General features: G+C 43.5%; 1 protein-coding gene across 1 annotated transcript in view; it reads right to left on the reverse strand.

The window, feature by feature from the left end:
- Positions 1-1,210: 1,210 nt before the first annotated feature.
- LOC124040748 (L-fucose kinase) overlaps positions 1,211-14,385 on the reverse strand; it is a 39,498-nt gene continuing 26,323 nt past the window's right edge. The window contains exons 11-23 of the mRNA XM_046357840.1: positions 14,157-14,258; positions 13,879-14,052; positions 13,672-13,745; positions 13,213-13,568; positions 12,673-12,889; positions 12,328-12,494; positions 11,222-11,449; positions 9,293-9,436; positions 8,750-8,869; positions 4,834-5,021; positions 4,099-4,198; positions 2,466-2,689; positions 1,211-2,266 (exon numbers count right to left, since the gene is read on the reverse strand). Coding sequence (XP_046213796.1) covers positions 2,195-2,266; positions 2,466-2,689; positions 4,099-4,198; positions 4,834-5,021; positions 8,750-8,869; positions 9,293-9,436; positions 11,222-11,449; positions 12,328-12,494; positions 12,673-12,889; positions 13,213-13,568; positions 13,672-13,745; positions 13,879-14,052; positions 14,157-14,258 — 2,166 coding nt within the window. The 3' untranslated portion in view covers positions 1,211-2,194. The remainder of the gene's footprint in view (positions 2,267-2,465; positions 2,690-4,098; positions 4,199-4,833; positions 5,022-8,749; positions 8,870-9,292; positions 9,437-11,221; positions 11,450-12,327; positions 12,495-12,672; positions 12,890-13,212; positions 13,569-13,671; positions 13,746-13,878; positions 14,053-14,156; positions 14,259-14,385) is intronic.

The raw sequence follows: 14,385 nt of genomic DNA on the forward strand, positions 1-14,385 counted from the left end.
CACAGTAAGAACCTCGCATCAATACCATATTAAACATTTTGATCAAGTGTGTTGATCTTGTTGCATGGGAAAGTAGCAGTTAGTAGTGTGACGAAACCCATAACTAGCCTACAGATATTGTTGCACACGCTTTGTCTAGGGGTCCTGTAACATGAATGTGTGCATTTGTGAGAAATCAACGTATGTGCCGAGATGTTGCAAAGGGAGACAGCAAACTTTCCTTGGGCCAGGGCCGGCTCTGTCTCTTGGTTGGCCATCCAAGCGGAGTTTTATTTGTTCAGATGGTGACGAAACACATGTACAAAAAGGAAACCACCAGCAGGCATGTCCAAATGAACCAGCAGCCTCACAGCTTACAAGCTGAGACGCTGATTGACAATCACCCTAATTGGCAGCACCAATGTGTGCCGATCAACCAAGCTCAGGTCGCTGCCACCTGAGGGATTGTGTGTGAAACGGTATCCTTGACAATGTCCATTAGTAGTAGAATTTGAACCCTTTTTTACAGATAGCCAACACTAACACTGTTTAGTGAGTCCGCCAGATCAAAGGAAGTAGGGTTGACCGGGGATGTTTGCTTGATAAGTGTGTGAATCTTCCTGTCCTGCTAAGCATTCAAAATGTAACGAGTACTTTTGGGTGTCAAGGAAAATATGAGTAAAAAGTACATACTTTTCTTTAGGAATGTGGTGTAGTAAAAGTTGTCAAAAATGTAAATAGGAAAGTACAGATACCCCCAAAACTACTTAATACTTTACACCACTGTTACAGTATTTTGCCTGGTAAATTGTTTTCTCCCAATGTTTATATGACCCCCAAACAGGCCCATTGTTTCCTGCATACGCCTTTTATAACTCCCGTGTGCGAGTGGTTGTAGTGGTGTGCAGATGTGGGTGGTTGTCTATTTTCATGGAATATACACCATAACAAAAATCCATTATTCATTTGTTTAGGCAGATCTTAAGAACCATAAGACTAATAAAAAATATTTTCAAAAGGATAGAATTTCATATTGAGTTGAATTATGTTACTGGTCTGTGCAGCCTCTATGGTTGTAGCATGCACATGAAATTAATATTTATTTTGTTTATTAAACAGAAAAGACACAGTCACACATTTGATAGTAGGCTAAGAATGAAATAATATAATAAAATACAAAGAATATCCCACACAACTTGCATCATGGCAACATAAAAAGATTTATCAGAGCCCAAATTAAACCTGATTTTTATTTTATTTAAATCTACGTGTCACCTCTTTCCAACCCTCACTCTGCTTTGTTAGGGAGTAGGCGTAGGATATTACATTGATAGTATCTTCATCACGACACGGATAGAAAATAATAGCAATCTATATTTTCAAAAGCATTGGAGTCTCGTGTTCCTACTGCGTGTGATCAGTGCTAATAAATGAGCCAACTTGACAAGATGATCATGAGCAGCACTCACCTCAAATCAAATGTAGGCCTATTATAACAAATTGGATGACTTTGCGAGTTTAAGTAAACAATAATTTGATGCCTTCAATTGCATTAGCCTACTTTATTCCAATATTTTCATGATTCAGTGATATTTGTTTCCACAGTTGGTGTTTAAGGAAATAGTGCATGATGGGTGAAGTGACATGCCTCGCAAAGTTTCTAACTGCCAGGATGATAGTAGTAACGGCCGCTGTCTAGCAACCATCAAGAGTTTAAGAGCGGAGTGCATGCCAATGCCGCCTCAGGATTTTTATGGCTACATTTCATTCTAAGCCGTAGGCAGAACTTTACCGTAATCATGACTAGGTCGGTTGGCGGAAATAAACATATGGGCTTTGTCTCGCGGGCAATACCTTATATATATATACCTTATATATACCTAATACCTTATATAGAGAAAAGTTGGCAGAATAATGTCTCGGTTTGAAAGGTGTACATGTCCCAGTGGATGCTGCTGAGGTGAGCGGCTTATAATAATGGCTGGAAGGGAGCAAATGGAATGGCATCAAGCACCTGGAAACCATGTGTCTGATGTATTTAATATACCATTCCATTCATTCTTCTGCTCCAGCCATTAGCACGAGCCCGTCCTCCACAATTATGGTGCCACCAACCTCTTGTGATATGTCCTAACACTAACCATCCCCCAATAGATCATAAAAGTTAGAAATGTGTATAAAAATGGCTTAGGGTCCAGACATCCATCTGTCTGTCTCAAGAAGACTTCAGCAGTGAGATGCCGTCCATGTCCAGCTCAACTGGATGGACACTGAAGTCTCGGAGGCCCTGGGACACAAACAGTCAATGTCAGCTGAAACACTGAGCATACCTCAACTCTGCTTTTAAATGAGTTCTTTTGGTTTCTTTTTAAACTCAAGTTTTAAACACATAGGACTGATATAACTGCCCTGTTCATTCCCTGCCATCTTCATTTGAACTATACCTGATCCTTTCAGTATATCGCCATCTGTCTATATATACTCACTTGTGTGTTGTTGAGGACCTGACGCACTGCCTCCCCCTGCTGTGGCTGGCGGGTCAGCAGGTAGAGGAAGCCCCCTCCGCCTGCCCCAGCCAGAGTCTGTCCCAGGGCCAGCGGGCGCAGAGCATCCATCATGGTCCGCACAGCTGCCGGCTCACACCCCGGAGCCATCACCTTCTTCTGGCCCCAGTAACGCTCCAGACAAGCCCCCAGTCTGGGGAGAGAGCCTAGAGGGAGATGGAGAGGATTAACAAACACATTTAGCATCTCCTGGCTTCCACACATAGCCTACAAGCCACTGATGCAGACCTTTGGAACGTCTAACTTTTGAAAAGTCTAACAAATCCATGTAATACACCATCACAATAAATCCATTATGTATTTTAGACAGGACTAAAGAAACATGATATGAAGAAAATGTATATTTCAGAAGAACATAATAGCATACTCTGAGTTGTCCTGATGTTAGGTCCTGATCTGGCTATGCCAAATGGCTGTGGGCTACACTACTTCATTTAGCAGACAGGATTTCCTTAGAATTCCGTGGCATTATTTTATAGTATGAAGAATACAATTGAACAAAGCTGAATAAAATAGAAAGTATATTTTCTCAAAATAATTTGAGTGTGTGTGCACATGAAGACATTCTGTGCACGTTTTGAACCAATTCCGAGGTGCGTATTGAAGATATTGGAAGAACTGTCCACATTTACTTTTCGTCAACCAACAATATGAGTAGGCCTAACGAACAGCAAAAGCACTAGACGATGTCAATCTACTATCCCCCATAGTACAAAGGTTGACCTACTCTATTCTGTGCGAGAAATAAATATTCCAAACATAGTCTGGGACAGTTGTGTGATGCGACTGATCCCAAATTAATACAACCACTAGCATTAAAAAAAATGTTTTAAACAATGAGCCTGACGCAGCAGATGAGAACGTTTAGCTGAAAATGTTGATAAGAAAAAGCATAATAGTTTCACATTATAAGCACAGCAATGTGCACACGGCAGTAAGTTACAAGCACGAATGTTCCATTAACAGGAAAACACCATTCACAAAAAAGTGACCACAAATGAGATTATGCATTAAATGCTTTTATTTTCAAGGTGCATTTTTATGGTGAAAATTATCTTTCCCAAACTTGAAACTCAGCAAACTGCGTATTTATCATCATTAGTCATTTAGGTCAACATTGGATCATTCAGAGATCCTCATTGAACTTCTGGAGAGAGTTTGCTGCACTGAAAGTAAAGGGGCTGAATAATTTTGCACGCCCAATTTTTCAGTTTTTGATTTGTTAAAAAAGTTTGAAATATCCAATAAATGTCGTTCCACTTCATGATTGTGTCCCACTTGTTGATTCTTCACAAAAAAATACAGTTTTATATCTTTATGTTTGAAGCCTGAAATGTGGCAAAAGGTCGCAAAGTTCAAGGGGGCCGAATACTTTCGCAAGGCACTGTACACACACACACACGTGTGTGTGTGTGTGTATAATTTGTTTTCATTTAGAAGGGACCATTATCATGCGCCCATCTCAAAACAGGTGCAGCTAGAAAACAAATCTGCCAATTAAAATATGCAGCCCCACTTAAGTACGAGTTTGAAAGACCATTCCCCTCCCTCTCACCTTCTGTACAGGCGCGGGCACACTCTTCTGCGTTGTCCACTAGCTGCCCGGCGTTCTCCACAATGGAGGGGACACGGCTGTACCAGCGCCGCACCGTGTCCTGCACAACAACATGGCAGCCATTTTAGAGACGAGACACCCAACATCCTTCAAACTGTACCAGGGGTACAGCTCAGTAGTCTGAAGTTGCTTCCTCTCCTTGGCTATTCCTCTAAGTAGCTGTAGAAGTTGACATACTATTTTGATCATGTAGTTTTGAAAGATTTCAGCTAGTAAATACATGGTACATGTGAAATGACAAAATGCCTGCAGCACTGAGAGGAAGTGTTCTACCACAACTGTACACTGTAAACAGGAAGTGATCAGAAATATTATTGTGGAAACAGGAAGTGTGGATGCTTGATGAAAATATATTAAAAGGAACTTTACAGAACCTCATTAAATCCCAAAGCGATTTCTTTAACCCTAAACTTGACTAAAAGCACAAAACAAGGTGTTCTAGCACACAGAGTCAGAAAGTGTTGGATTTATTACAGTGGAGATTTAAACTCAATACAGACTAAAAGGCCTGATTTATAAGTTACAATAATTTTTTGAAAGTACAAAAAGTCAGTCTTTTCAATGAATGGTATAAAGTTAAGGGGTTAACATTGTGACTTTGAATAAGTAAGTCGCTCTGGATAAGAGCGTCTGCTAAATGACTAAAATGTAAATGTGGAAGGCTGGATGGCTAACCTGCAGCAAGTTTCGTGCAAGCCGAGTCTTGCCGGTGTAGACCAGCAGGAGGTGCTGTTGCAGTGAGAGCAGAAAGTCGTCGGAGAGAGGGAGACGTTCCACTTCCACCCGGAGGGGGAGACAGGCTTTGGAGCGCGCCACCTTTACTCCCCCCACCAAGCCTCCGACCTGGTCCTGCCAACCACCACCTCAGGAGGGAGATCGGGAGAGAGAAGGAAACAAAATGAGTGCATCCTAACAAATAACATATCATAATATTCTATTAATATAATATGCCATTTAGCAGATGCTTTTATCCAAAGCGACTTAAAACCCTTTGACACGGGTGGTCCCAAACCGGTGTGATTAGAACACTTCATTAGAATGTCTAGTTCCGATTGACGTGTTTGAGCTGGCCACACTGTTTTATCACAAAACAATGTTGCAATTATCATTGTGTTTTATAGGCTACATTGGTCCTAGCGCTAACTGAGAAAAGAGACACAAGCTGTCATATTTAGACAACTCTTGGCTGATAGAAACCATAATATGAATTAACAATGACTATTTACACTTCATCACATCATGGGTGAGCTCACCAGTGATCAAAATAATTGAGTAAAGCCCTTTCTAAAAGTCTAAAGTAGTCCGATGGTGTGTAGTTGTGCGCGCCGCCATGGTTGTTTTTCCCCATCAACCAAAGATAAGAGGTAACAAGATGAGTTGGGTCTGTGCTTCTACACCTGCATTGCTTGCTGTTTGGGGTTTTAGGCTGGGTTTCTGTACAGCACTTTGAGATATCAGCTGATGTACGAAGGGCTATATAAATAAATTTGATGTTGATTTGTTTGCAGTATGCATGTTAAAGACGAATGGGATGTGTCGTCTCCCATCATTCACTTCCAGAAGTTCTCGAGTGAACCATCCCTTCACCTTGCTATAACATAATTTGTCTGACAGACGTTTTCGTGACTCAGAATGCATTGAATGATGTCAACAAACATGGCTCCACACATAGCCGGCAAACAGCTTAGCAAAATATATTTATAACGGACCTAAGCTGGTTTATCTGTGCCGTTTACAGTGGGAGCAAATGAAGCATAGTGGGCAGAACAATGAAGAAGGTGAGCAAAGCCAAGCATGAGCTAGTGAGATCCTATTGGCACATTGTAGCGTACATTTGCATTTTCAGTCAGGGAGCACCTCCTCTGATTCGAACTTGCATTCTTAAACAACGGCATTTTTAAAAAACTTTGGAAAAGTGTCAAATCTATCAAACGTAGTGCACTGTGTTTGTAGAGGATTCTAGTTTTGGGAACAGAAAAATGTATTGAGATCCAGATGTTTCATAGATGAGAAAAGGACCAGAATCTCGGCCCAGTTTCACTACTAACGACTGGAATTCCTCTTCCCTCTTCTATATTTGGTTGTGAGAAAATGTTCTAAACTGATGCTTCATCTTCATAGCCCCTGTGACGTGCCTGTAGCTTAGCATTAGCTCAGCATAATCAGTACAACCTTCAAAAAAGTATATTACACACATGTCCATTACAATCTATGCAAGAATCCAAAGTTATTATAAGTAAGGAAAAGAACAATGAAGGCAACACGGGAGCCAGGGTTTTGGCTAGAAGGGATCCCAGCTTTTGTCAGATTTGACTTTTCGTAGCAGGTTAGGAAAATTAACATAGCAGGTTAAGAGAATTAGGTTAAGGTTAGGAAAAGGGTTAGGATTAGCTAAAATGGATCCCTTCTAGCCATGTCAGTACGCCAGTCGGAAAATGCGCCAGGGGGAAAAAAGTTAGTGCAGGTTCTGTTCTCACTGGAGATGCAAATGTCTGCATTCTTGATCCTAAGAAACACTGGGGAAGTGCTTGGGCTCTCATCTAAGAGAGAAGTTTGAGGCATTACAATGAGCCGAACAAATGTAAATATATATATAATATTATTATTATATTATTATTATTATATTATTATATTATATTATTATGTAAATTGTTCGCCACAGTGAAATGGGCTGCTTCTATGTGAATTATTGAGGAGGGCGAAACACACCTCAAATTCAAATAGTTAAATAAGCCTTGTTTGCCTATAGATAATTAGCACGCAGCACGCCATGGTTTAAGGGCAGAGCGGGTGAACTGTCCTGATGCGTAACAATCACATTTTGCAACAGTGAAGGCATTCTTCACAAGCATAAAAACATCTCATGCTTTGGGGACAGATATTTGGAACTCACATGTGGGTGAATAGATTCTCGTATCAGTGGCCCCAGCGGTAATTGATCCCTCTATCCTAACGTTGCAAGCACCATGCCTTACCTGAGCCACACAGCATAGGATGTGAATGGTATCCTGTGTACAGTGCATTCGGAAGGTATTCAGACCCCTTGTCTTTTTCCACATTTTGTTACGCTACAGCCCCATTACAAAATTTATTAAATTGTTTTTTTTTAGTCATCAATCTACACACAACACCCCACAATGACAAAGCAAAAACTATTTATTTTTAAATTTTTGCAAATTTATTAAAAACAAAAAACTGAAATATTACATTTATACAAGTATTCAGGCCCTTTACTCAGTACTTTGATGAAGCACCTTTGGCAGCAATTACAGCCTCGATTCTTCTCGGGTATGACGCTACAAGCTCGGCACACCTGTATTATATTCTCACGCTCTGTCAGGTTGGATGGGGAGCGTCGCTGCACAGCTATTTTCAGGTCTCTCCAGAGATGCTTGATCGGGTTCAAGTCCGGGCTCTGGCTGGGCCACTCAAGGACAGTCTTAGACTTGTCACGAAGCCACTCCTGTGTTGTCTTGGCTGTGTGCTTAGGGCTGTTGTCCTGTTGGAAGGTTAACTTTAGACCCAGTCTGAGGTCCTGAGCACTCTGGAGCATGTTTTCATCAAGGCTCTCTCTGTACTTTGCTCCGTTCATCTTTCCCTCAGTCTCCCAGTCCGTCCTGCTGAAAAACATCCCCACATCATGATGCTGCCACCACCATGCTTCACCGTAGGGATGGTGCCAGGTTTCATCCAGATGTGAAGCTTTTGCATTCAAGCCAAAGAGTACAATCTTGGTTTCATCAGTCCAGAGAATCTTGTTTTTCATGGTCTGAGAGTATTTAGGTACCTTTTGGCAAACTCCCAACGGGCTGCAATGTGCCTTTTACTGAGGAGTGGCTTCCATCTGGCCACACTACCGTAAAGGACTGATTGGTGCTGCAGAGATGGTTGTCCTTTTGGAAGGTTCTCCCATCAACACAGAGGAACTCTAGAGCTCTGTCAGAGTGACCATGGGGTTCTTGGTCACCTCCCTGACCAAGGCCTTTCTCCCCCGATTGCTCAGTTTGGCTGGGCGGCCAGCTCTTGAAAGTGTTGGTGGTTCCAAACTTCTTCCATTTAAGAATGATGGAGGCCACTGTGTTCTTGGAGACCTTCAAAACTGCAGAAATATTTTGGTACCCTTCCCCAGATCTGTGCCTAGACACAATCCTGTCCCAGAGCTCTACGGACAATTCGTTTAACCTCATGGCTTGGTTTTTGCTCTGACATGCACTGTCAACTGTGGGACCTTTTATAGACAGGTGTGTGCCTTTCCAAATCATTCCCAATCAATTTAATTTACCACAGGTGGACTCCAAGTAGTAGAAACATCTCAAGTATGATCATTGGAAACAGGATGCACCTGAGCATCAAAAGTTCTGAATACTTAAAAGGTATCAGTTTTTTTTTATTTTTTATACATTTGCAAAAAATTCTAAAAATCTATTTTCACTTTGTCATTATGGAGTATTGTGTGTAGATTGACGAGGATATGTATTTATTTCATCCCTTTTAGAATAAGGCTGTAACAAACTAAATGTGGAAGAAGTCAAGGGGTCTGAATACTTTCTGAATGCACTGTATGTGTTTTTGTGAGTGCGTGTTGTCTCACCAGTGGTCAGCATCTGCTCCAGGTGGAGAACAGCGTGAATGAGAGAGTCTGTGTCGTACGTTCGCCCCGTGCATCTATAGACGGCTGCCAGCACCGCTCCTGCCAAGATACTACTGGTACCTGCAGGTGCAACAACAAGCAGTGCGAGAGAAAACGGGGAGAAAGATGGAGAAAGAGTGAGAGAGGGGATGTGAGGGGAAGGGGAGAGAAGGGTGAAGGAGTGAGTGGGCAATGTGTGCCACTTGTCATTGATGACAAGGTAGTGTTTTTTGCTTTTTCTGCAGCACCACAACAACAAGAGACAATGTGGTGGTTTATGTGTTATGAGACGCTGACACTGGCCCATGGTCATGTGCATTAGGCACCAAATGGAAGAAAAACAGACTGAAACAGGGAGGGACTACTTAGACTCTCTAATAAAAATGACAATACATTTTCCATTGCAAAACATTCTCCGTTTTGCAAGACCAATCAATGTCTTGCAAAATGTCAAAATGTTTTCTGTTACATGCCCTATTGAGCATAACCCATTGCTCTTCTTACCCAGTCCTGAACCGTGCGGCAGGAGGGACCAGGTGTGGATCTCCACCCCTCCGCCCCAGCGCTGCAGGAGCTGCTCATCCAGGGACTGCCGAGCGGGATAGGTAACCAGGCCGCTGCATACACACACGGCCTTCAACAGGGCAGCTGGGACACACACACAGGAGCAGATGACCAGATATGACCAACAGAGATGTAGTGTAGCGTAAAGACACATCGATTCTGTTCACGCACCCTTTTAATTGGTGAGCATTTAGTGTTCACAGTGACAGCTGCCAGTTTTACCACAACATGATTGATCACAAAGCATGACCTGGACTACGATCAAAGACAAAGTGATCAAACATGACAACTAGAAATGTGCCTTTATGAAAAACTGGATCACGCAATAGCAGTCAACAGACAGCACAAGGATATAGAATTATTTTTAAGATCATTTAAAAAAAAAAAAAAAACATGGAAATGCCACACAAGACTCCACACACACACACTTACTGATCAGCACGGACCACATACACTACCGTTCAAAACATACATGAAATGAGTTGCAAAATGAATAGGAAATATAGTAAAGACGTTGACGAGGTTATAAATAATGATTTTTAATTGAAATAGTAAATTGTGTCCTTCAAACTTTGCTTTCGACAAAGAATCCTCCATTTGCAGCAATTACAGCCTTGCAGACCTTTGGCATTCTGGTTATCAATTTGTTGAGGTAATCTGAAGAGATTTCAACCCATGCTTCCTGAAGCATGGCTTGATGGGCACTTCTTACGTACAATACGGTCAAGCTGCTCCCACAACAGCTCAATAGGGTTGAGATCCGGTGACTGGCCTGGCCACTCCATTATAGACAGAATACCATGACTGCTTCTTCCCTAAATAGTTATTGCATAGTTTGGAGCTGTGCTTTGGGTCATTGTCCTGGAAATTGGCTTCAACAAAAAAGTGCCGTCCACAGGTTATGGCATGGCGTTGCAAAACAGAGTGATAGCCTTCCTTCTTCAAGATCCCTTTTACCCTGAACAAATCTCCCACTTTACCATCACCAAAGCACCCCCAGACCTTTACATGCTTGACAGATGGCTCCAAGCACTCCTCAAGCATCTTTTCTGCGTCTCACGAATGTTCTTCTTTGTGATCCTTTTAGATTCGTCGGTCCATAACACTTTTTTTCCAATCTTCCTCTGTACAGTGTGTGTTCTTCTGCCCATCTTAATCTTTTCTTTTTATTGTCTAAGATATGGCTTTTTCTTTTCAACTCTGCCTAGAAGTCCAGCATCCCGGTGTCGCCTCTTCACTGTTGACGTTGAGACTGGTATTTTGCAGGTACTATTTAATGAAGCTGCCAGTTGAGGACTTCTGAGGGGTCTGTTTCTCAAACTAGACACTAATGTACTTGTCTTCTTGCTCAGTTGTGCACCGGGGCCTCTCACTCCTCTTTCTATTCTGGTTAGAGCCAGTTCTGTTCTGTGAAGGGAGTAGTACACAGTATTGTACGAGATTTTCAGTTTCTTGGCTGTTTCTTTCATGGAATGGCCTTCATTTCATAAACTGACGAGTTTCAGAAGAAAGTTACTTGTTTCTGGCCATTTTGAGCCTGGAATCGAACCCACAAATGCAGATGCTCCAGATACTCAACTAGTCTGAAGGCCAGTTTTATTGCTTCATTAAATCAGGACAACAGTTTTCAGCTGTGGTAACATAATTGCAAAAGATTAGCTAACAGCGTGACATTGGAACACATGAGTGATGGTTGCTGATAATGGGCCTCTGTACGCATAGATATTCCATAGAATTTTTAAAAAAGCCGTTTCCAGCTACAATAGTCATTTACAACATTAGCGATGTCTACTGTATTTCTGATCAATTTGATGTTTGTTTTTTAAATGGACAAAAAAATGTACATAAAATTGCCCATTTAAGTCTTACCAGGTGCATATGGCACACAGTGGTCTTTCAGATCCTCCAGCCTCTCGCAAACTGTCTCCATGGCGATAGCATCATCCTGCACTCCGCTGGAACTGACCAATAGCAGACGGGGCTCTTTGATGCGACGAGCTCGGGCACCAATGGGCCGTCTCCCGTCGACCTTCACTGCCACGTTGACCACTGTGCCGCCATGTTCAAAGGCAATGGGCGGAGTGTCGCTCCAGCCACCTGTGGGATAGAGCCTATTGTGAGAAGTACTCCGACGGGCTTTGTGGAATGAAAACACAAACTGATATAGGACCAGGCTAATGACTTTCCATTCCATTTTTTGTTAAACTAAGCATCCCATAGCATTGTTGGGTTCCAGTATGAAATACTTGCTATACATGGCGTTAATGGGCACATGTATGAGGAATGTATATGGTGGGGTCAATGGAGGTTGGATAAGAGGTTTGGCATATTACTAAGTAAGGGAAAGGCAATCACATGGTTGCGGTCACTAATAAGGGTGAATAGCTGTGGATTAGTAAGGAATGGGGTCTGAGGTCAGGTCACATGAAGGGAGAAGGAACAGTTTATTACCCACATCACTTAACTTCCTGCCTAACAACAAAGATGTAGTGTTTATAGAAAAGGAGGAGACGCCACCTAAAAGGGGGTTTAAACACTTGTGCTGGTGGAAACACGTCTTTGCAGCTGTTTGACACAATGGGTGAATAAACTTGGTTTGAGCTTTGACTAGATGTCCGTTAGGTTCTAAATAAACAGAGTAGAAACTAACGGCATGTTTTTAGGGATATTGTCCCGGTTTAAAAGAGTAGGGATAACTCCTCAAAAGAGCTTTGCCATTAGAGTTTGGCTAAGGGAAAGGTCTAGGGCAGAGTTCCCAAACTCGGTCCTCGGGACCCCAAGGGCTACATATTTGGGTTTTTGCCCTAGCGCTACACAGCTTATTTAAATAATCAACTAATCATCAAGCTTTGATCATTTGAATCAGCTGTGTAACATTAGGGGAACAAGCAAAAAGCGTACCCCTTCAGGTCCCGAAGACAAGAGTTTTAAAAACGCTGTTCTAGGGGTGAAAGAACAGGGCTGTTGACACTCACCTGAGAGGTCCAGTCTGGCAGGACACTCCACATCTTGCCATTCCCCAAGGGGCGGGACCTCACCTTGACCAATGTAGATAAATCTCTGTGATAACATCACAGCCTGTCGTAACAGCACCTGCCCGGCCGCCTCATAGTGCCGTGCAGCACGCACCAGCAAGTCTGGCCTGCAGGGGGCAGTCATATACTGTCACTTCTGACTTAATTTAAATGTATTATAATAATTAATGGTTTCCTTCCCTTCTTGACGATAGTCTTAAGGAATTGATATTGCAGAAAGTAAACATTATGGTGCATATGCAGATGTCAGCAGTTAATAGTTAATAGTATCAGTATGGGTCTGACCTGCTGAGCCACTTGGCTCTCTCGGTGGCCAGGGCCTGGACGCCACCCAGTAGGTCTCCCTGCTCTAGGATGGAGAAGGCATGGCTCCAGGCAGGGTTAGCAGCCGGCCCGCTCCTCAGCCCCCCTCGGCCCTCCCCGGCCAGGCAGGCCAACACGTCAGCTATACAGGCCAGGCAGCGGGCCGCCACTCCCAGATTCTCCCCGCTGCCCGCTGCAACTGGAGCACACAAGATTACTATTGTCATTGAGAGCGTGTCTGCACGTAGATAACAGTATATCTACTTGGTCTCCACCAGCCTTTTTTCCATTCTTATGGCCGTCTGACAGCAAGAGTGCAAAATGAGCCTGTATAATGCATTCAGGCACCTGCACCCCCAGGAATTCACACAAACACACATTTAGAGAACATAAACTTCCAAGTGTTGAAAAGGTGAAAGAAATAACATGGTACCTGAGACACTAACTCCTCCACACTGCAACTCCTTGCAGTGTAAATGCCCATGTGTTCTCACGGTCAAATAAAGGAACATCAATACTCACTGGAGTCTAGTGTGCAGAGGAGCTCCTCATGCTGGCCTCCAAGCACGGCAGCCCTGAAGCTGGGCAACAACCCACGATCGCTCTGGCTCTTCAAGTTGTCCATCACTCTCCTCCTCCCCACCTGGAAGAATAGCGCCTCCCTCCAGCGCAGCTCCCCCTCCTGGTCAGTAAGGGAAAGGACCTCTCGGAGAGAGAGCCTCCACACGGCCCTCCACTGCTCCAATGCCCCAGGCCCACCCAACAGCCAGCACACCCCCACCTCCAGCCCCACCGCACCACCCCGCGGCTGGAAGACTGGGAACAGGCGGGCCTCCATGAGTGACTGGGACCGCCCGGACCCCCACAGATCCTCTGACCTAGGGAGAGAAAGAACAGAGGGACCCAGCAAATATAACATTCATCATTCCAAGGGTCCAAATCATGAGCAGAGTAGGTTAGCAATCAAGCTAACACGCTTACTGTATTCCAGTGCGGCTGTAGAGGTCACTCCATCTGTGATTCAGAAAGGTGGCACCATCGTCATTGCAGGAAACCTATGGGAAGGCAAAGTCTGTAAGAGACCAACAGACATTCTAAACAGCCTCTGTCCACAGTCCTACCATTCAGATGGTGAAATATCTAAAGAAGGTGGAAGGGAGGCAGAGGGAGGAGACAGCGCCCTGCTACCTTAAGATCATCGTAAGCCCCCAGCACTGTATAAACAGTAATCTTCATCTCTCCCAGTTGTATGTGGTGCCCTTGGATGATGTGGTCATTGGTTAAGGCCAGCTGCTGGATGTGCGAAGATGAGGTCACTTCCAGGCCTGAGAGTAAACAACCTGAATGCACATCCACTGGTCCCTGGGAAAAGAGGTCAAAGGTCATACAACATCCAAGCATACGGGGACACAGTGAAATAAATGTTTTAAGTACACATTTTATTCTACGTTTGAGTTCCTCCAGACCTGAAGGTGGCAGTGCTGGATAACTGCTCCTGACGCAACACTGACGTCCCCCTCCAGAACACTGTTGATCACCCTGCCTCCATCACTCACACACTGAGTATTCTGAGGACAACACAGACAGAAATACATGGACAGATGTTAAACACACACAATACTTGGTCCAGGGTTGGGTCCAGGGTTGTGATCAAGGTTGGGATTAATTCAATTTATTGTTCCTGACACGTTTATG

This window comes from Oncorhynchus gorbuscha, linkage group LG01, assembly GCF_021184085.1.
Source record: "Oncorhynchus gorbuscha isolate QuinsamMale2020 ecotype Even-year linkage group LG01, OgorEven_v1.0, whole genome shotgun sequence".
Lineage (NCBI taxonomy): Eukaryota > Metazoa > Chordata > Actinopteri > Salmoniformes > Salmonidae > Oncorhynchus > Oncorhynchus gorbuscha.